General features: G+C 39.5%; 1 protein-coding gene across 1 annotated transcript; it reads left to right on the top strand.

Annotated features, from left to right (window-relative positions):
* Positions 1 to 1,596: 1,596 nt before the first annotated feature.
* Positions 1,597 to 19,409, top strand: Esd (esterase D). Its single transcript, XM_059273334.1, has 8 exons — positions 1,597 to 1,678; positions 4,400 to 4,488; positions 6,995 to 7,093; positions 7,882 to 8,006; positions 12,967 to 13,086; positions 14,717 to 14,815; positions 15,475 to 15,642; positions 19,179 to 19,409. The coding sequence occupies exons 1-8, from the start codon at positions 1,611 to 1,613 to the stop codon at positions 19,257 to 19,259; spliced, it is 849 nt and encodes a 282-aa protein (XP_059129317.1). The 5' UTR covers positions 1,597 to 1,610; the 3' UTR covers positions 19,260 to 19,409.
* Positions 19,410 to 21,309: the final 1,900 nt, after the last annotated feature.

The raw sequence follows: 21,309 nt of genomic DNA, 5'->3' as shown, positions 1-21,309 counted from the left end.
TTTTTCTTTTTTTTTGCAGTCTACCAAGTTTTTTAAGAACAGTTTTAACCATGTTTTCTTCTGGCCAAGTAAAAAGTTCTGATTTAGAATTCAGCCACAGTCAAAGAGCAGAGGAAATAAAATACTTATTCAGATAAGTGAGTAACAGTTTGAAATGATACAAAAAGGTCAAGAAGCTCAAAAAATTATTCATCCGTTCTACAAATCACAACAGTTATTAGGTGCCTTTTAGGTACCAGGTATGTGCTCAGTGTGCCACGTTTTAAGGAAGCAGATGTAGTTTCTGCTAGACTTAAGGGAACAAGATTTCACTGTAGAAAAATTTAGCAAATAAATTGTATTCTTCAGTCTCATTCATATGTGTATAAAATGTATGTATACTGTCTGACTCTAATGTTAATGTTTTAGGAACATGGGTGAGAATAACTGAAATTTATATAGAATAATAACATGTTATGAAATACTTTGTCATTTAAGAGTTAATATTTTGTAAGTTAAAAACCAAGCTATCTATGAACAAAGGATACTTTCTCTGTGTGTAACTATCCTAATCCTATAGATTTGGTTCATCTGGAATATGTTTTTTTGTTTTTTTGTTTTTGTTTTTTAAAGAGAAAAGAAAACATAAAGTTCCATGATCCTCTAGGCAGCAGGACCACAGAGCCTCTAAGAGTAGCAGCTCTGAAGTCAGCCCACCAGAGTTCAAATCACAGTTCTCCAGTGTACAACTAAGTATCTGGATTTAAAGACAGGGTTGAAATTACTCTCATTTAGAATTGTGCAAAGACATTTCCAAGCTGATGTTGCACATCTAAGAGCAGCCTGGACTAGCACCCAGTCGGTACCCAGTTACATCACTGCGAAGACCACCAGAGTGCTAGCACCTGTTTCTAGTGTCTGACGGTGCTATGTGTAAGACCCAACACTATGTATTCAAATAAAGTGCTTCTAGGATGGCAAGGAAATCTTTCTATGAGACGTACACAGCAGAACCGGTTGATTCCTCTCTGTGTAATAGGTATTTATGATAAAAAATGATTTTCCAGGTTTTTTTCCATGCATTTCCTGTTGAAAGGTAATATATTTATATATGTTTAAATTTATCTTCACGTGAAAACCAAACAGATTCATTGCAGAGAAAAGGAATTAATTGCCATGCTTCAAAATTCCTGACAACAAGCTATCCCTTAATTCACAGCTAACAGCTTATGGTTGCTTGTTGATTTGTTTGGAAGGAGAAATGTTGATCAAACAAAACTACCTTGCCACTTTCTTGCAAAAACTCATAGGGTGAGTAATTGATGTGCATATAAAAGTGCCTCAGCATATAAAAATGCCTATGATGCTGGAAGTGTTCAGTAATTTTCTAAATTATTTAATAATCTAGGATCTGTCTTGAAAGAATGTGAGACATTCCATGAAAGTAATGACAACAAACCTCACTGATAATATACCAATTTTGACATTTTCTAGAAACAAGTGTGGATAGCACACGTGTGAGTGTGAAGTTGTGTTTGGATAGTTGATCCGAGAACAGTTCTGTTTCAAGGTTTTCAGGCAGTAAAAAGCCTTTAGAATGAATGGGGTTCATCTTCGTCCACAGGAGAAGAATGGCATTGAAAGAGATTTCCAGCAACCGGTGCTTCGGAGGCCTCCAGAAGGTTTTCGAACATAACAGGTAAGCATTAAGATACAATTGTAGATACCACTCATTCAGTTTTATTATGTGTTTTGTTGTAGTTTTAAACAAAACTCCCACTGATAAACCTGCTTTCTCTGCCCCACCCCCACTGTGTATCTGAAAATTTCACCACACTTAATTGCTTGTGGCTTGGATGCTGTGAAATAAAGGAGAGCCTTCAGACTATCTTCAAGTTTTGGCTTGATGGTTTTCTAAAGTTTTCTGGAAAACCATCTGTGTTGCCATTCAAAATTCAGAGAACATCTTCCGTGTGGGTCTTTTAATATAACAAAGAAACCTAGACTTGATTAAATTGGCAACTTTAACAGACATATTTGCCTCTACCACCTTCTGAAATTGACTAATATGTCTTAGGTAAATGCATTAAACACACACACACACACACACACACACACACACACACACACACACGTACAGAGACAAAGAATCAGAGGACAGGAGCTAAGAACAATATTTTAGACGCATAAATGCAGATAGTCACATACTACCTAACTTAGCAAAGCCTAGAAAACTAAATTCTAGACTGAGAATTGTCATGATTTATATAAATTCCTAAGAAGTACTGGCAATACTGGAAAGATAAAAATGGAGAAGAGGGACAGGATGATGAGTTGGAAGTTTATTTTAAAAATCAAAGAGCTCTCAACCGTTTCAACATTCTATGGAGTCAGATTGTTGCTTTTCCAGCTTTGGCCAAAGATTGAAGCTTATTATCCAGGGAAGGAAGACATTTTGTACTAGGGAATTCCAGACACAGTTCGTGAAGGATAAAATAATGCAAGTAGATACAAGAAGAATTGGCACACTGAAGTTTTCCCAGTGGCTTCCAAATTGTGAGGGGTTAGACTTTTCTTCTTGGGAACTGGACTGCTCCAGGAGAACAGATGCTGTGATGGAGACCCTTTAATAAAATTGTCTACTCACTGAGACAGTGATTAAGAGTCTCACCAGGCATACTGTTTTAAACCATACATCCAATGTTTCACTGTGAACTAGTAGTAGACGACTAAAGATCGAGATGTTTGAGTAAAGTCTCCAGTTTTAAAGATGAGTACTCTGGGAGTAAAAAGGAAAAGGCACTGGGGGAGTAGACTGCAGAACACAGGTTCAAATGTCACAGGCATAGGAGAATTACAGGTTCAAACCCTAGTGGACAGTGTTATTAAAAATACCCAAGATCAAAACACCCAGAAATCAAAATTTGATAACAGAGATGGCAAAGCTCAATTGAATTTTTTAGAAAGTAGTATAAGGCAAAAATAGTAAAGAAAATTAGAAAACCAGTCCAAGAAACCCAACAGCTATATTAAGGAGCTTGAAAAATAAAATTGTGTTCATACAAAGAAGAAAGAAATTCTTGTAGGGCTGGCGAGATGGCTCAGTAGGTAAAGGCACTTGCCATCAATCCCAGCCACCTGATTTCTTTGATCTCTATGTCTTAGTCAGTGTTCTGTTGCTGTGAAGAGACACCATGACCACGGCAACTCTTATAAAGAGAGCATTTAATTGGGGACTTGCTTACAGTTTGAAAGGTCTAGTCCATTATCACCATGGCGGGGAGCATGGCAGGAGGCAGGCATGGGGCTGGAGAAGTAGTTGAAAGCTGTACCCTGAGCCATAGGCAGAGCCAGAGGCAGAGACTTTGAAACGTCAAAGCCCACCCCCAGTGAAACACCTTCTCCACAAGGGCACACCACTTAATCCTTTCAAATCTGTCACTCCCTCATGCCTAAGCTTTCAAACATATGAGTCAGTGTGGGGGCATTCTTACTCAAACCACCACACCCCAGAACCCATATGGTGGAAGGAGAGAACTGACTCTCACAAGCTATCCTGACCACTACACAGGTACCATGATGTGTACTAGCTCACCATGAGGGATAATTCTAGAATTCTTAAGATGAATGGTTGAAGTTGTCAGATTGAAAAGGTTATCCAGCACAACGGAAGAAAACACCGCAATAATGTGAAGAGCATTGGGAACACAGAAAATTTCTAAACATTTAGAGGAGAAAATGGATTGACATTTTTTTCTGAAGATACAGGTTAGTTCATGAGCCATACCAGAATCAAGGAGACGGTGGTAGTGCCTTAAATTCTGAAGGATGAGCCTACACCTGGCCACACATCATGTATGTGGAGAGAATGAAGACAGTTCCTATGTGCTCTTTTCTGGAAACAGCTGGGCAGCATGCTTCTAGTGAGGACTAGAGTGAGAGCCGAAGACAAGGAATCAGGAGGCAAAGCTACCTAGTTGCAGTCAGAGTGGCTCTGATGAAATATTAGTGATGACAGAGGAGGTTAGGGATGTGGTACATTTTAGTGCCCAGAAGCAGACATAGAACTGAAGAGCCATGGTTTTGGAATTCATTTCTTATAGAAGTTGCTTTGGTATGTCATAGCTCATTAGAAATAAAGACTTTTTAATAGAAATGCTACATTGAGAATTACATTGAATTTTTTGGAATTTATTCAGCCTCAAAGCATAGGCTCAGGCTGGGGAACAGATCAGGATACTAAGCAGGCGTCACCTTTTTTTAAGGAGTAAAGTATATTTCTTAAATGTTGGTACTTTGAATATTAAATCACATTTAAAAAATTCTTTACTGTATATTCTTCCTTTTTATAAATTGCTAAATTTAGTGTCTGTCCTGATTAATGAAGAGCATTAATACTTTGTGGTTGTTAAAATTGCAGTGTTGAGCTGAAATGTAAAATGAAATTTGCTGTCTACCTACCACCACAGGCAGAGAGTGGAAAGTGCCCTGCACTCTACTGGCTATCTGGTACGTATTTGACTTTGGAATTTCATAAAGGAATTTTGTCTTGCCTTTTTATTGTGACCTACTTACCTACTTCTTGAGTCATTTATAAAAATCTTCGGACAGGGCTGGAGAGATGGCTCAGTGGTTTAGAGCATGTACTGCTCTAGTAGAGGACCCACATTTGGCTTATAGAACCCACGTCAAGCAGCTCTTGACTTCTTATAACTACAGATGCAGGTGTCTAATGCCATCTGCTGGATTCTGAGGGTACAGGTTCCCATACTCCCATGTGGGCACACATACACACATAATTAAAAAGTAATAAAACAAATGTTTTCAAATTTCTAAAGGCTGTCATATTCCATTTTCTAACTTTATCTTGAGACTAATTTCAGACTTACAGAATTACAGTTTTATTTCCTTTTCAATTAGACCAAGTAACTTAGCTGAGAACATAAAGTTCAGTACTCAGTAATGATTTGGGAAACTTATACATTATTTGTACCTGCCCAAGCATTTCTGGAGTTTGCAAAGACTCTAGCAGTCAAACAAAACAATATTAAATGGAACTGGAACACAAGGATGGATGCATTAGAAATGACAGACAAGTAGCTTCCTAGCTGTGTTCTGAATACTGAACTTCGTAGAGTTTCGCTGCAGCGGTTTAAGGAGTTCGAAGAACACGGTGATTCTTCGCCCATGGGTGGTTTTCTGAATCAGACGATAGAACAGGCAGGGAGAGTTAAGATGCACAAGAAAATAAACATTTTGTCTTAAAATTTAAGTGGAAATTGTATTTTAACACATAAAGAAAGCCTTTCTATATTAGTTACTTTCTGTGCCTGTGGTTAAAATAGCATGGCCAGAAACAACTCAGAAGGAAGAGTTTATTTGGGTTTACGGTTCAGAGGTTAGCAGTCCGTCATGGAAGGAAGCATGGCAGTAAGCGGTGTGGTATGTGGCAGACACAGGAAGCTAAGTTCACATCCTCAACTCAAAGCATAAAGCAGAGAAATCAAGCTGGAGGTAGGGCAAGTCTGTGCTCTCAAAGCCCATCCCCAATAATGTACTTCCTCTATCCAGTAGCTCTTAAACTTCCCCAAATGTGGGGGACCTCTGCAGACACGGCCAGCAGTGTCAATCCAAGGGAAGCAAGAAGGAAATTCAGTTTAACACAACTGAATTGTAGCCAGTGTTGGTTCTAACTTCGAGAGTCTGACCACGAGTAGTTTATCTTAGGCATGTGTAACCACAGCACAACTTGGTAAAATAATTGCCTGGTGATAATTAACTCTATCCTGTGTGCCCAATAAAGCTGAAGACATGACTACATTGAAACTCTTTGTGTGACATCTTCCATAAAGATAGATTCTATAGATTGAGAAAAACAAACTCATATCTGGGGAAGGATCTGGTGTGGTCTCAGCCACACAGATAGTGCAAAGGTCAACAGGCTATTAACCACATCGGCTCCCGGCCTTCTGGGTAGAAAACAGTACATCCCTCCCTTTGAAGAGACAACTTTGTGTGTTTAACATTTCTGGTTCCCCTGGTGAGCACAAGGACCTCCATGCTTCCCATACCCAGACTGTGTCATCACCTGGGGACTAAGTGCTCAAATGATTAAACCTTTGGGGGACAATACTCATTCAAACCACCACAAATTTCGATTTCCTTAAAAATATATTAGGCATGCCAATAGCAATAGCAATAGCAATAGCAATAAAATTAGATACTTGGTTAGAAAACATCCTATTGTACAACTACAGATGTCTTAGAAATCATGTAATTCATAGAAGAAAGGCCTAGAGAAGCTAAATACTGTTCAAGGTCACATATAGTTTTCTGAGTCAGTGCAGACCTATGCTTTTTCTGCTCTTTACTTGTAGTGAGCCAATAAGGAAAGTCTTATTCTCCGGTTAGAGACTGTTAACTCGGATCAGAATTGAAATCTAACAATGCATACCATCTGTTTGTTTACATTGAATGACTGGATGTTACCTTAGTTAGATGCTGAAGATAGACCTTAGAGATTAAGTCCTGATTGCTCGAATCCTTACTATGTCCAAGGTACCATTTAAAGGGCACTACACATGGTCATGTATGATTTTCCTATGAGGAAGAGGCAGTTAGTTCTGTCTCTAGTTTTCAAGTGAAAGAGTTGGGGCACAGTAAGAATCTTGTCTAATGCAAAATCTTTAATGTGACTTGTAACTTTGTGTCTTATTAATTTAATACTGTTTATGAGTAGACTTAGTCTCTATTCTCTTGTGGGCTAATAACTATAAACGTTTTATAGTTAATTTGTAGCTTATGCTTTTCAGTAAGCTTCATTTTTGCTAATATTCAGATATTTAGCAGTGACCTTTGGAAAAGGGCTGCTGTGTTAGGTTCAGCTCGGCATCATTGCTAGTTTACTTGGCCACTCTCCGTCGGTAGGTACCTAACAATACTAAGCTAGCTGATTTTCTCTATAATAAAATATTACTGGCAGAGTAGTTGCCATAACAACCTTTTTCATCTTCAGGTTTGACTTGCACAGAACAAAATTTCATCTCAAAGTCTGGCTTTCAGCAAGCTGCCTCAGAACACGGCCTTGTTGTCATTGCTCCAGATACCAGCCCCCGTAAGTAGTTCCTGTTCAAAATGCTTATAAACATCTCAGTCTTAGTCTAAGCTCTAAGTAGAATATGATACCCATTACACACTTCCTCCCGGGTGTTCGATGTCGTTATCCTTTTGGTCATTCAAGCGACATCTTGACTCTAAAATACCATACTGGGAGTAGATTGGGGAAACAGGATGAAATCATTCCAAACGACGTTAGGAGACATTTTCAGCTCAAGGTAGTGATTTGTAACATTGACATCTGTCTCCTCAAGGTCATAGTGGTGAAGAGAATTACAGAAGTGTTGGTAGTCCAGGACAGCCGTCGGGGAAAGCATCGCAACACAGTCCTGGGAAGTAAAGTGCATATGCGTCTCTTGTAACAGAATAAAGATGCATGTTTTTGGAATCTGTAGGATTCTAGGTAGCTTACCTTGCCTCCTGAATTCTTCAGTTGGAAGGTCATTCACTCTCACCTCATTGGCCAGAACAAGTGGCATGTACCATTCAAGGAAAAAGGACCCAGAAAGTTGAATCCCATAATGTATCTTAAAAAGTGGAAGAGAGTTCACAATGATTCGTGAAAGCTCCATTGTGTGTGGACACACATATTCAGCTAACAGTGTGTGCGGTGGGGGCCATCTTACAAGGTAGCCTAGGCTGACAGGCTGACTGATGAGTAAGTACCCTATCTCAGCCTCCCAAGAGCTGAGAGTATAGGCAGGTGGCACTATACATTACTAAAACTGTCGCTAAACATGGGGACTTACTGTAGAGTGGGTGAAAGTATAACCTTTTCCTTGCTAGGTGGCTGCAATATTAAAGGAGAAGATGACAGCTGGGACTTCGGCACTGGTGCTGGGTTTTACGTGAATGCCACTGAAGATCCCTGGAAAACTAATTACAGAATGTATTCTTATGTAACTGAGGAGGTAATTTGATTTGTCTTGTAATTATTAACTGATGACCACTGAGAGTTTGGTTTTAGATATGAAGCCCTTCCAAACCTGAAAATTTTAATATAGGATGGCACTGGAAAACCAATTTTAGTTTAGAGAAAATTCCAAGATCTGCTAATATTATAGTTGCTGCAGTTTAAGTTAACTCTAAGTGTAGATTCAAGGATTTTTATAATTATATTCAGATTTGTGCACATTTCCCAGGTTATCTCAGAAAATAGCACGTGAAACAGCCCTTCATGTTCTGGAGCTGGTTCATTTAGGTGTCTTATGTAGTAAGCAAGGGCTTGATTAGAAAGGGCAAGTGGCAAAGCATGGCTTCTTTTAATAATGTTGATATGCAGTGTGTACATTTTCCTGGATTTTATCCCATATATCATAAAAACTCAGAAATGGTTGAAATCTTAGTCGTGTATAGTTTGTGGTGAGTTGTTTGTTATTTTTAGTGTTGGGGTCAAACTCAGGATCTCATGCATACTAGACAAGAACTTTACCACTAAGGCACACTCTAGCACCCAGTCACCCATAATTTTTACGCTCTAGATAGCAATTATGTTTTGGTATATTCTGAACTTTTAAATTTGTATTTATTTGGGGTTTTTTTTATTGGCATGTTTTTTTCCTATTAGCATATGTTCATTGTACATTATAAAGGTTTCAACATTTTCATGCAAGCAATACCCCACACACAACCCCTTAACTTCACTGCTCCCTTACTGCTAATTATTCCTCTATCAGACATGCCAACCTGCAGCATATGGCCACATGTATCCTAGGACAGCTATGAATACAGCCCAACAAAACAGCCAACTTACTTAAACTAGGTGTGTGACTGTGTGTGTGTGTGTGTGTGTGTGTGTTTTCCTGGCTGTGCCATTCTTAAGTGTGAACTCTGTAGATGACAAAATCATGTGGCACTTGGACATGTCTTTCATGTCACTTACACATAAATGATTTTATGTATCTATATAGAATCTAGGATCTACAAATGAGAGAAAACAAGATTTGTCTAATTTAATTTGCTTAACATGTTCATCTCCAGTTATATCAATTTTCTTGCAAATGACATAATTTCATTCTTCATGGCTGAGTACAATTCTGTATATATGCACCACATTTTTGTTACCCATTTTTTAAAGATTTATTTATTCAGTATTTTATGTATATGAGTGCTCTGTCTTTATACACATCAGAAGAAGGAATCTGATCTCAATACAGATAGTTGTGAGCCACCATATTGTTGCTGGGAACTGAACTCAGGACCTCATAAAGAGCAATCAAGTGATATTAAACACTGAGCCATCTCTCCAGCCCCTTTGTTACCCGCTCTTCTGTTGATGGACACCTAGTCTGATTCCATAATTTAGGTATTGTGAATAGTACTGCATAAATATTGATATGCAGGTGTCTCTGTGATATATTGACTACTGTGTGGGTCCCAGGATTCAGGCTCAGAATTGTCAGGTTGTCAGGCTCAGTTGTCAGGCTTAAAGGCAAGTGCCTTTATCCTCATCACTAGCTCTGAGCACTTTTTAATTGAACACTGTGTATCAATTACTGCCATTTTCTTGTTCTTCATTTGTTTATCCACTGTTGTAGCATGACTTATTCTTTACTGTAGCCTTATGAATGTGTTTATTTCTCTTCAGTACATAGATTCCTTTGTGTATCCTCTATAGTAGGCATCAGTTCTTTAAATTGTTTAGCATGAGTTTGGCAGTGGTGGCGCATGCCTTTAATCCCAGCACTCAGTAGGCAGAGGCAGGTGGATCTCTGAGTTCGAGGCCAGCCTGGTCTACAGAGTGAGTTCCAGGACAGCCAGGGCTACACAGAGAAACCTCATGTCAAAATAAATAAATAAATTGTTTATCATGGAAGTTTTTTCTTTAATTATGAAGGATAGTTTGGCTGGGTATAGTAATATGAGTTGACTGTTCTTTCAGTGCTTACAATATAATGCCCCGTGCTCTTCCAAGTTTCAGGGTTCTGTTGAGAAATCTGATGTGTTATGATGGTTTTGTGTGACTGGTGCTTCTTTTTGCTGTTTTCAGTGCTTCCTGTTCTCTGTCCTCAGTTTCAATGATGATATAAATGGGGAGGTGCTTTTCTGGTCTTGTCGGTTGATATTCTGAATGTTCCCTGGATGAATCCCTAGACTTAGGAATTTTCTATATGGCTTTATTGGCTATATTATTTACGTCTGAAGTTTTTCTATAGTCTCATGATTCATAAGTTTAGCTTTTTATTTGTGTTCCAGAGATCTTATTTGTTTTGTGTTTATTAATGTCTGAATGTTCAGACTCATTTATATCATTTTCCATGCCTAATGTTCTGTCTTTCATGAACTTTATCCATTCTGCAGGTGAGGCTTCCTACTAGTTTCTTTTATTTAATCAGGAGCTTTTCATTTTAAATTTTGAACTGGATTTTATCTCAGTAATTTTCCTTTTATTGAATTCCTCTTCCATATCCTGTATTGATTTCCTTGTTTCATTTGTTTATATTTTTTAATTTGTTTAGTTTATGTTCTCTGGATTTTGTTAAACATTCTTACAGCTGTCTTCTTGAACTTTTTGTCTGAGATTCTATCTAAATCACTCTGATTGGAATCCACTACTGTGGAATTGTTTGGGTTTTTTTGTTTTGGTTTGGTTTGGGTTTTCAGGTGTCATACTGCCTTGATTACATGTGTCTGGTATTTCTGCACATTGGAATTTATGTTCCTATGGTTACTTCATAGGTTGGATTATATTCTTTCATTGGAAGTATTTGCAAGGTTTAAAAAGGACAATGTTGCAGTAGGATTGAGGTATCTCTCCTCCACAGTAGATTGAGATGTAGTTCTGTGGCTAAACCCTCATGCTTAGGGCACCAGGCATAATCCCCAAGAATATTATTCACTTCAGAAGCAGCTACAAATGTTAGACAGGCCCACTGTGCAAATGTAGTTGGTCATCTCTTTAACTTTAGTATTTGAGTCATAAGGGAACAAAGGTAGTATGGGTATACCAAGAATTTAGTACTAAAGTTACGGCTGTAGAGGAAATAGGCTGAGAAAGTATATGGATTTCATGTTTGAGCAGAGGAGGAAGGAATAGGGAGCATTGGGATGTTGCTAAGATCCCACAGGGATTAAAGATTGGTCAAGCTACCAGATGTTATAGTTAAAAAGTAAAAAGAGAGAGGGAACAAGGTAGGAATGAGATGGTGCCTCTGTGAATGGTGCCTCTGTGGATGGTGCATCTGTAGATGGTGCCTCTGTGGATGATGCCTCTGTGGATGGTGCCTCTGTGGATGGTGCATCTGGTGCCTCTGTGGATGGTGCCCCTGTGGATGGTGCCTCTATGGATGGTGCCTCTGTGGATGGTGCATAGGGAAAATACAGTAGAATAGAACCGGTGCAGAAACTAATGGAACACAGAAAAATCATAAAGCTACTTGAGCAATGGAAAACCTAACAAAAGACAATTTAGGAATATTTATGTGCAAGAGAGATGTTTAAAACGTAAAAATAAAGTCAAATAGTCATTTTAAATGTATCATGGGTCAGGATTTCTTTTTCGGTAGGATGGGTTTTGAGTTCCCTCCCTACCTGTAATGTTTCATGTGACTTCCTGTAGTGGTGGGGGAGGTGTGATTTGCATATCCAGTTCAAACCTGTAAAACTAGATTTGTGAGTAGTCAGTGTCCCAGTGGAATTCAAACAAATACATTTTGGGTTGAGTTTCTTCTCTCTAGAGCAATGGTTCTCAACCTTCCTAATGCTGAGACCCTTTAATACAGTTCCTCATATTGTGGTGACCCCCAACCACAAAATTATTTTCCTACTTCATAACTGTAATTTTGCTACTATTATGGATTATAATGTACATCTCTGTGGTTTTCAATGGTCCTTCGACACCCCCCCCCCCCAAGGGGTGGCAACCTACAGGTTGGGAACTGCTGGAAGCCAGCAGCCCTCGTGGAATGCTGATTTGAGAATAATAGCCACTTAATAGTGCACATATGCTGGATGGTCACACTTCTTGCTATTGACCTTTTCACTTGGAAGCATATGTCTTAAGGCTCTGGCTGTCTTTGGCTGTGTGTACTTCTGGTCTCATGTACTTTCAGATTATGTTATTATAAAACTTCATCCTATTTAAGTTAGCTGTATTTTTGTTGTTGTTTTGTTTTGGTTTGGTTTTTGGTTTTTGAAGACAGGGTTTCTCTGTGTAGCTTTGCGCCTTTCCTGGAACTCACTTGGTAGCCCAGGCTAGCCTCGAACTCACAGAGATCCACCTGCCTCTGCCTCCCAAGTGCTGGGATTAAAGGCATGCGCCACCACTGCCCAGCTAAGTTAGCTGTATTTTATGTGTTTTTCAGTATTATTCTAATTTTAATGATTTCATAATCTTCCATGTGCTTTATACTTTTTCTTAATGTAAGACATTTGTATTTTGAAAATACTTTTTACCATAATAAATATTACTGTTATCTTCCTGCATAATTTTCCTCTATAAAATACTCATTCCTGAAATGTTAACAGCATTTGCTGTCAAGCCTGAAGACTGAGTTCTATACCTAGAACCCAATTTGAAGGAGAGAGATGGACTACCACAGTTGTCCTGTGAACTTCATAAGTGTACACAGTGCACATGTGTGGGGACACACACTAAATAAATAAACATGGGGGCGAGGTTAGAATGTTTCAAACATTTTTCTCTATCATCTTCTTAACTTTGTCCATTGATTTTACTAAACATCTGCACACATATTTTTCAGTGATGTATTAGTTACCATTGTCCACCTGAGGGTTTTTTCTTTTAATATGCACCAGTTCAAGCCACTGTACCACTGTGCTTTTGAAGTACTGATTATGCCACTATATATGACTTTGGAAAAATCTAACATTTCCTCTGAGATCTTTATCGTATTATTATATTCTTTCTAGCTTCCACAACTCATAAATGCCAATTTCCCAGTGGACCCACAGAGGATGTCTATTTTTGGTCATTCCATGGGAGGCCACGGAGCTCTGGTTTGTGCTTTGAAAAATCCTGGAAAATACAAAGTAAGATAACAATAAGCTTCATTGATAAAATACTTCTGGAGAGTTTGGCTCAAACTGTTTGGGGGGCACCAAGGCAGGGGAATCGGATCTGTCCCTGGTGCATGGGCAGGCTTCTGGAATCCAGTGCCTGTGGTGTGACACCTTGCACAGCCTTGGTGCAGTGGGAAGGGGCTTGGACCTGCCTAGGTTCAGTGTGCTGGGCTCTGCTGACTCCTCATGGGAGACCTCGATTTGGGGAATGTGGGGTTGCGGGGTGGCTTGGGAAAGAGGGCTGGGGGGTAGGAGGAGGGAGGAGGGGTGTTTGTGGATAGTATGTGGAGTGAGTAGGAAATTTCTTAATAAAGAAAAATGAAAAAAATACTTCTGGAGAATAATGGGAACTTTGAAAGACTGAAATCTTGAAATGGCCTTAGAATCAGGAATTAAATATTTTTGGTGTTGGGGGTTTCAGGAGGTAGGCAGAAGACATTAAACTTGATGCTGTAGGATTCTAAGCATAGGAATTCCATCAGAATGGTTCTCCTTGGCCTGATAGAAGTACTAGAAATTATAGCTTATATTTTCATGGCTCTTTTTCAGGCTATAGTTTTGAACATATTTTTCCTCAGGATTGTTTGTCTTGATTAGTGTTATTATGGGACACTATCTGTATATCATTGCTTTAACTTGAGAAACATCTCTGTAATGCTGAATTTGATTGCCTACAGTGGAGAACATTCATATTTTAGAATTTTAAGTTCTTAATGCTCTGAATGAGGATTGAAATACAACTTGGTGGAAAAACATCTCTCAGCATCCCCCATGCCCCAACCCCCTACCCCCCCCCCCCCACTTTATTTAAAATTGTGATATTCTTTTCTTTTAATGAGACAAGACTGAAAACCCACAACTGAAATTCTAAACTCAGCAACTGAAATGAAGTGTGTTAAAAGTGGGGTGCATGTTTTAACACACAGGGCGCTTGGCATCTTGATCGGTTCCATCTGTTTCCTTCCCTCTGGAAAGACTGCAGTCATTTCAGGCATGCTACGAGAATGCAGACGTCGATCGTAGCAGTTTCAGAACATACTAGAGCATAAGGGTTTAGTTTTCAGTTTTTATACAGTGAGTCAGCGAATGTATTGGCTAAGGTAGAGAGTGAACTGAAACATTTTATGAACTTAATTTTTTTGTCTTTTAAAAATATGAGTAGTCATTGTGAACTGTACACATGGAGAACTCTAGAGCTGAGAGATGCACTGTTGGCCTGCAGAGACTCAGCATTGTCAGAACAGAAGGCTGTGTGTGTGGCGAGGCAGTCCTCCTTGCTTCTGTGGTATGCTTAAGAGAAATGCCTCACTTAATGAGTTTCAGTAAGGGAAACATCAGTGTTTAGATCATTACAGATTGTCAGTGGGAATAAAGAGTAGAAACTCTGAACACAAACTTTTGTTTGTACCTAAATTGACTTCTAAGGCATGCTTTGCATTTAGCACTTCAGTTTGTGAGTTTTTGAAATAGATTATACAGAGCTGTAGTATGAAGAGCCACAGATGCTAGATTTTTGTGTTACGTCGGAGTTGTAAGTTCCAAGCATTCGTATTTGATTAGCAACATATAACTTATTTTTAAACTTCTTTTGTCTCTGAAGTCTGTGTCAGCATTTGCTCCAATTTGCAACCCAGTGCTCTGTCCTTGGGGCAAAAAAGCTTTTAATGGATATTTGGGACCAGATCAAAGTAAATGGAAGGTAGGTGATGGACCACTTTTTCTGTACTCCTTCTTAAGTTTCCAGGTTATTACATATATGTGTGTGTGTGTGTATATCATGTATGTATATATATTACATAATCATATATGTTAACTATTGTATAGTTACTCCTCCATGCTTATGGGTTCTGTATCTGTAGATTAAATCAAAAGAAGCTTTGATTTTGGAGTTACATGTTCAGCCCTTTTTTCATTGTCTTTTTTCTCTGCTACCCCACCTTGACACTGTAATAATCTAGAAATAATTTCAAGTACTCGAGAGGGTGTGTGTGGGTTATATGCAGACATTGCTATTTCATACAAGTTGCTGCAGCTTTGCTGGTGTTGATGTCCTTGGGAGGAGGGTTCCACAGCCAATCCCCAGATGCCCGGGGACAGACATGTAATAGTAACCTTGGTTTTTAGTTGTTCTGAACCATGGAAGTTGTCCTGAAGCTACTTTCTCTGCAAGTGATTGCTTTTATATTTCTAAGTTAACATTATCTCTAAATTAATTTTATAAAAATTTAAATTGGATGTCTGGCTGACTTAGACTAAAAGTTAAAATGCTTTTAAGTTTAATTTTGGTTCTAGTTCAGTATATTCTGGAAAATATCTTTCTGGACACTTTTAACTTTTCAGTGTTTCTTCTTTTTACAGGCGTATGATGCAACCTGTCTCGTGAAGTCCTATTCAGGTTCCCAGATTGACATATTAATTGATCAAGGAAAAGATGACGAGTTTCTTTCAAATGGGCAGTTACTCCCTGATAACTTCATAGCTGCCTGCACAGAAAAGAAAATCCCTGTTGTTTTTAGGCTACAAGAGGCAAGTATTAGGAAACCTTAGTTTGACCTAAATAGCAAAACTTTTAAAAAGCAATTTTAAAAAACAATTTTCTTAACTTTTATTTTAGATATTTGAGGACACTGGCAATAAGAGTTTTTAATTACATTAAGGTTTCTGAAGTGAAATTTGTGACACCTAACCAAATTTGAGTTAAATAAGAAAGCTTTTGGCAGTGAAAAATAAGCGCAATTTTGCCCTTGTCGGGCAGTCAGAAACAAGAAATTTAAGGCTTGGATGGTCCTTAGTCTTTCACACCGTTGGGTGTGTCTTTACTTACAGATACACCACTGTTCCTCTAGAGTGTGGCCTGCCTCTCCCTTTGCCAGGCATCATGTACTCCCTGTGTCTCTTACAAGCACATACTTTTCCTTGCTAATGTGCTGCTGGGGATCTAATGCTGTAAGAGGGATTTGCAGTTGGCCTGCACACTTTTTCTGAAATACTTCTGACTGTCTGCTATTCACTTTTTCGTGCTGCTCTAGTTTTAGATATTTTACTTTTACTTTTTAAAGATACTCACAATGTTCAGAATATAATGTAAACAAAGCATTCATTTCAAGATGAAAAATGAACGCTGAAAACCATATATGATCATGATTTATAAAAAAAAAACTTACTTGTTAAAGCTTAAAGGTAATGTGTCAGACATGTCAGACATGTATAACTATGATGATAAATCTAGCCAGTGTGCAGTGTGGTCCACTACAGTTCACACCATGCTTTCAAAGCATTAACTCATCTGTGGTCTTCATACTAGCAAATGTGGTTGTTTTTATCCACTCTCCTTTTATAGAGAATTGTTGTAAATTTCTTATCTGAGGTCATAATGTGTGGTGGAACCAGGACTCTTAAACAAGATCACGGCCACAATTTCTGTCCTGTCTTTCTAGCTTTTCTAGGCAATGTGCTATATTCTTCTGAAGAACAAAGGGATGAATCAGAGCCAGCACAAGGGGAAACTAGGCATGGCATGCGGCCTCTCTAGCTTATACAGAATTACTAATTCTGTGTGTGCAGGGTGCTTTGATTAGGTGGAATACATTAAAATGTATATTTCTGTGTGCGTGTGTGCGTGTGTGTGTGTGTGTGTGTGTGTGTGTGTATGCACACACACAAATTTATCCCCATATATTAGGTGTGTGTGTGTATTTCATCCTTAGTAATAGCATTTTTAGGTTTATTTGAACATTTCCCATCACAGTTGGCATTTAGTTCAGTAGTCCATCTGAGAAACTCCAATTCCAGTTTGGTCATAAGTTTGGCACCACGTTGAACTACATCAACTATAGCTGAAAGTGAACACCAATTCCTCTCTTGTCCAATGACCTTCACTGCTTGGCGTTAGCGTGTTGGATGCCTTGTCTCTTTCTCCTGAGGCTGGGCCAGGAAATTCTGATTTTTCTGTAGACAAAGCTTCTGACCCACAAAGTCTGAAAATATCTGGAGTTTGTTAGAACAACAGTCTAGAGTTAGAACATGGGTGATGTTGTTATGGGGAAACCATAAACCAGTATATTAATTTCTAAAATGCCTGTCTGTATCCCAAGCAATGAAGAAATGAATGTGGCTCCCTTGGGAGGGGCTAAGACAGAACAGTAAATTCTTCTAAAAACATAGGAACTCACTAAGATCACCAGTCACAGTCTTGCAGTGAGGCACAATCTTTTCGTTCATTTTCCTCCCTGCCAAGGCAGGAAGAATAACCGCACAGCCTGAAGCAGGTTTCATTAGGTGTGCTGTACCTGGATCAGCTGAGTGGACACAGCTCAGGGGCCACAGAGAGGCCACTTGCAGATACCTGCTCAGCTTCCTGACTTAGGTCTGTGAGGTAGTTTGTTGGTTAGGTTTTTTGATTTTTGCTATGGGTTGTTTGTTATTGTTTAATCACTTGCTTGATTTGATTATGAGTATAACTATCTCTTTGTGGAAAGGAGTTAGGAAAAAATGAAGCTGAAAGAACAAGTTTTCTATAAAAAGAAAGACAAAAATGACCACAGTCCCGTGCCTGCGTTCACTGTCTTCATTGTCTGCCTGTCATGTCACGTGTTCTCAGTTTATGTTTATGTTTCGTCAGTTGTCAGGAAAGATCGCTTGAGAGGCAAGGGCTAGTTCATGAGGATATTTCTTTATTTCATATGGTTTTTAATCTGGGGCTTTGTGGCATCTAAGTTGACAGTGTGTGGAGACCGATTCTGACAAAGTAGGACCTTAATTGTCCTGGTTTTATTACTGAAGTCACAAAATGAGGAAGTTCAGTGGCCTAATGCTAAGGAAACATCCAGAAACATCATTCCCTCCTTGGAAAAGAGAAGAAGGGAAGGCTAGCCTCTCTGCTCAAGTCTCGGGGCCTTTGTGAAGATTGGGGCCTGTTTTGACCTTTACCCATCTCTGTTTCTCTGTGTGTAAGGTCATTATCTAGCACCTAGACCCTGGGACTGTTAAATAAGCAAAGGAAGGTCTCTCAAGAGTCTTCTTCATTAACTTGAGGGTCAACCTGAGCTTTTCTAACTGGGTCTCGACAGTGTGGAGGAAAGCACTGCCTTTTGATGAGATATCCATAGTGTGGGGAGCACTGCTTCCCTTTTGAGAGTTGGCGGAAGACCAAAAGAATGTGTTTACATTCCCAGAGCCGCCCTTCCCTACTGAGTGTTTTTCCATTTAAAGTTTGGAGTAGAGAAGAAAGGGCCCTTCAAGTGTCGCTAAATATGGATAATTGCACAAGCTGCTTAATAAACCGAACTAAAGGTGACCATCGGGTGTCATGCCTCAGGTACTGTCACCTTTTAAAAACAGACAAAAAGATACCATCTCCCACTGCTCTGCTAAGCCAGCTAAGCAACTATGGCTGACCAGCAGCAGCTCCAAGGATTCACCTCCCTCACACTGGAATTCTAAGTACAGCCTCCACACACTCGCTTGGTTGCTTGTTTTTCCTTGTGGTTAGGGACTGAACTCAGGTCTTCATGCTTGGAAAGCAAGCACTTTACCAGCTGAGCCACCTCCCCAGACCAGAGGGAGCCTTCCTAACTTGATGTGTGATGCCCATGGTTGACTTCTTAAACGGTGGTAAAGCCTTCAGGCATTGTTGTGTTCTCTCTCCATATTGTTTGTGTGTACTTCCTTTGTCCTTTAATAGTTGTCTTCTTTTTATGTCAAGTGTGCTAATTCTAAGAATTAACACGCCTTGCCTATGTTTCTAACCCGATTCTGCTTCATCTTGTCATTGTGGCCACAGGTCTTGTTTGCATATTTAATTAATGTGTTATATCGCCTCCCTTTGTGTACTCACATTTAGAAACTAGGCTATGCAGAGTGTTTGATTTCCCTTCATATTCTGCTGCTTTTTAAATAAGGTACAAGGATGACAACCTTGATTTGACTGAAACTAACTTAAAATACTTGGACCATGTACCAGCAAATTAAATGACAGGAGAGTTGGAATGACTCCTGAGAGAGAGAGACACTTAATGTTGGGGTTTCTGAATGGTGGATCAGTGTCTTATCTCGTCTTCTAGGGTTATGATCACAGCTACTACTTCATTGCGACCTTCATCACTGACCACATCAGACATCATGCAAAATACCTGAACGCATGAGGAGCTCCAGACAGAAGAATCTCAACAGGATTAGAAACATTGAAATACACAGAATTGCTGAGTAAAAGATTTTGGATTTCCTCTCAAAAGAGCATCCTTCTGCAGTTGAATCACTTTTCTGAATAAATATATCCAACTTTCTGATTGAAATTGTTGTTTTACCAGTATTCACATAGGAATTTAATGCCTGACAGTGTTTCTGAGTCATTTGGAAATCCCTGATAAAAAGTCTCAAGTCATAGACTGTGAATACAGTTTGTTGGAGTCACAGCAGAGGATTTAAAGAAAATTTAGCACAAATTTCTCACTACTCCAGACTCTAGGCCTCTGAGGCCACTGGCTCTCTTCACTGTGTGCATTTTTCTCTCCTGTTCATCAAGGATTTGATTTTTAGAAGGCATTTGATAACCGATCACTAACAGTAGGCCCAGGAGACTTGAGTAAATGCGCACCATCCCACAGCTGTCTGCAGCAGCCTTCCTTAGCTCCAGTCCAGCGAGATTTTTCTTACCTGTTGAGCTGAATGCATTGCTAATACTAGCTTAGAGTTTTTGAGTCTCAAGATTATATAATAAGACCCAACCTGAAAAAAAGCTAAGTAAGGGGACTAAGTAAATTGTATGCTACTGTAAACAAATACTTTCCCTTAGTTACGTGGATACCTTTAACTTGGTGAGTTCACAGAGAAAGATGATTGGTCTTGTAAGTAACCACATGCTCCCTGAAGAACTTCCTAGTCAGCTTTTTGAAACATGGTATGGAGCCTGACTGCTTTAGTAGTCTTGGGTTTTTCTGTTAACACAAAGGTTCTGTCCTAGTGTGCCTTCTCCATGACCAAAAGCAACCTGAGGAGGAGAGAGTTTATCTCATCTTACACTTCCACATCCTAGGCAATCACTGAGGCGGGTACTGGAGGAGTGCTCTTTACTGGCTTGCTCTCCATGGCCTGCTTAGCCTGCTTTTTTAGAGTACTCAGGACCACCTGCCCAGGCTACCCACTGTGGCTGGGCCTTCAGCCACATCAGTTGTTCAAGAAAATGCCCCAAGGACTTGCCTATAGCACAAGCTAAGAAAGGTTAAATTCTGAAGCTGTAAATATACCCCAAGTTCTTTTTCATAGCAGTTTTAGGATTTTTCGTGTGTGAGTATATTTTTTCAAGTTTGTATGTTTGTGCGTGTATGTGTGTGCATGTTTGTGAATGCCCAAAGACTACCTCAGGCATGATCTCAGGAGTGTTGCCCATCTCCTTTGAGATAGGATCTTTTATTGGCCTGGAGCTCACAAAACAGGCTAGCCTCTCTGGGATTCTCCCGCTTTGCCTCTTCAGTTTTGGAATTCCCTGCCCATCACCACGCTGGGCATTTTTAAATGACTTCTGGGGATTGAATTTCCGTCTTCATGCATGTGAAACAAGCACTTTATTAAAAGCTATTTTCCCTAGCCTCAGTTTTAGGGATTAAAAAATAAATAAATGTCCTAGTTTGCTGTGATACACACCATGACCAAGAACAACTTGGGGAAGGGAGGGTTTATTCAGTTTTCAATTGTTCATGAAGGGAAGTCGGGGCAGGAATTACACAGGAACAGAACTCAAGCAGAGACCATGGAGGATGCTACCTATGACTTGGTCAGCCTTACACAACCTAGGACCATCTGCCCAAGAGCGGCAGACCCCACATCAGTCAAGAGAATGCCTCACAGACTTGCCTGTGGGCCAACCCGATGGTGGCATTTTCTCATTTGAGGCTCCCTCATGCCAGATAACTCTAGTTTGTGTCGAGTTGACAAAAACCTAACTAAGCAGCACAGGTTCCACATGCACTCAGAACGCATAGTAAGTGATGACCAAAGAAGACACAACAGGTTCTTCAGAAATTAGTGCCATTGAGATGTCTCGGTTACTTTTTTCTTTGCTGTGATGAAATACCCTGAAAAAAAGACTGGGGGTTCACCATTCGACAGAATAATCCGTGGTCACGTGGGCATCATGGCAGAGGGAACTTGTGGGGCAGGTGGGCAGTCCACAGTCAAGAAGCAGAGAGATATTAC

This window comes from Peromyscus eremicus, chromosome 9 (genome assembly GCF_949786415.1).
Source record: "Peromyscus eremicus chromosome 9, PerEre_H2_v1, whole genome shotgun sequence".
Classification (NCBI taxonomy): domain Eukaryota; kingdom Metazoa; phylum Chordata; class Mammalia; order Rodentia; family Cricetidae; genus Peromyscus; species Peromyscus eremicus.
This window is presented reverse-complemented; position numbering and strand designations above follow the sequence as displayed.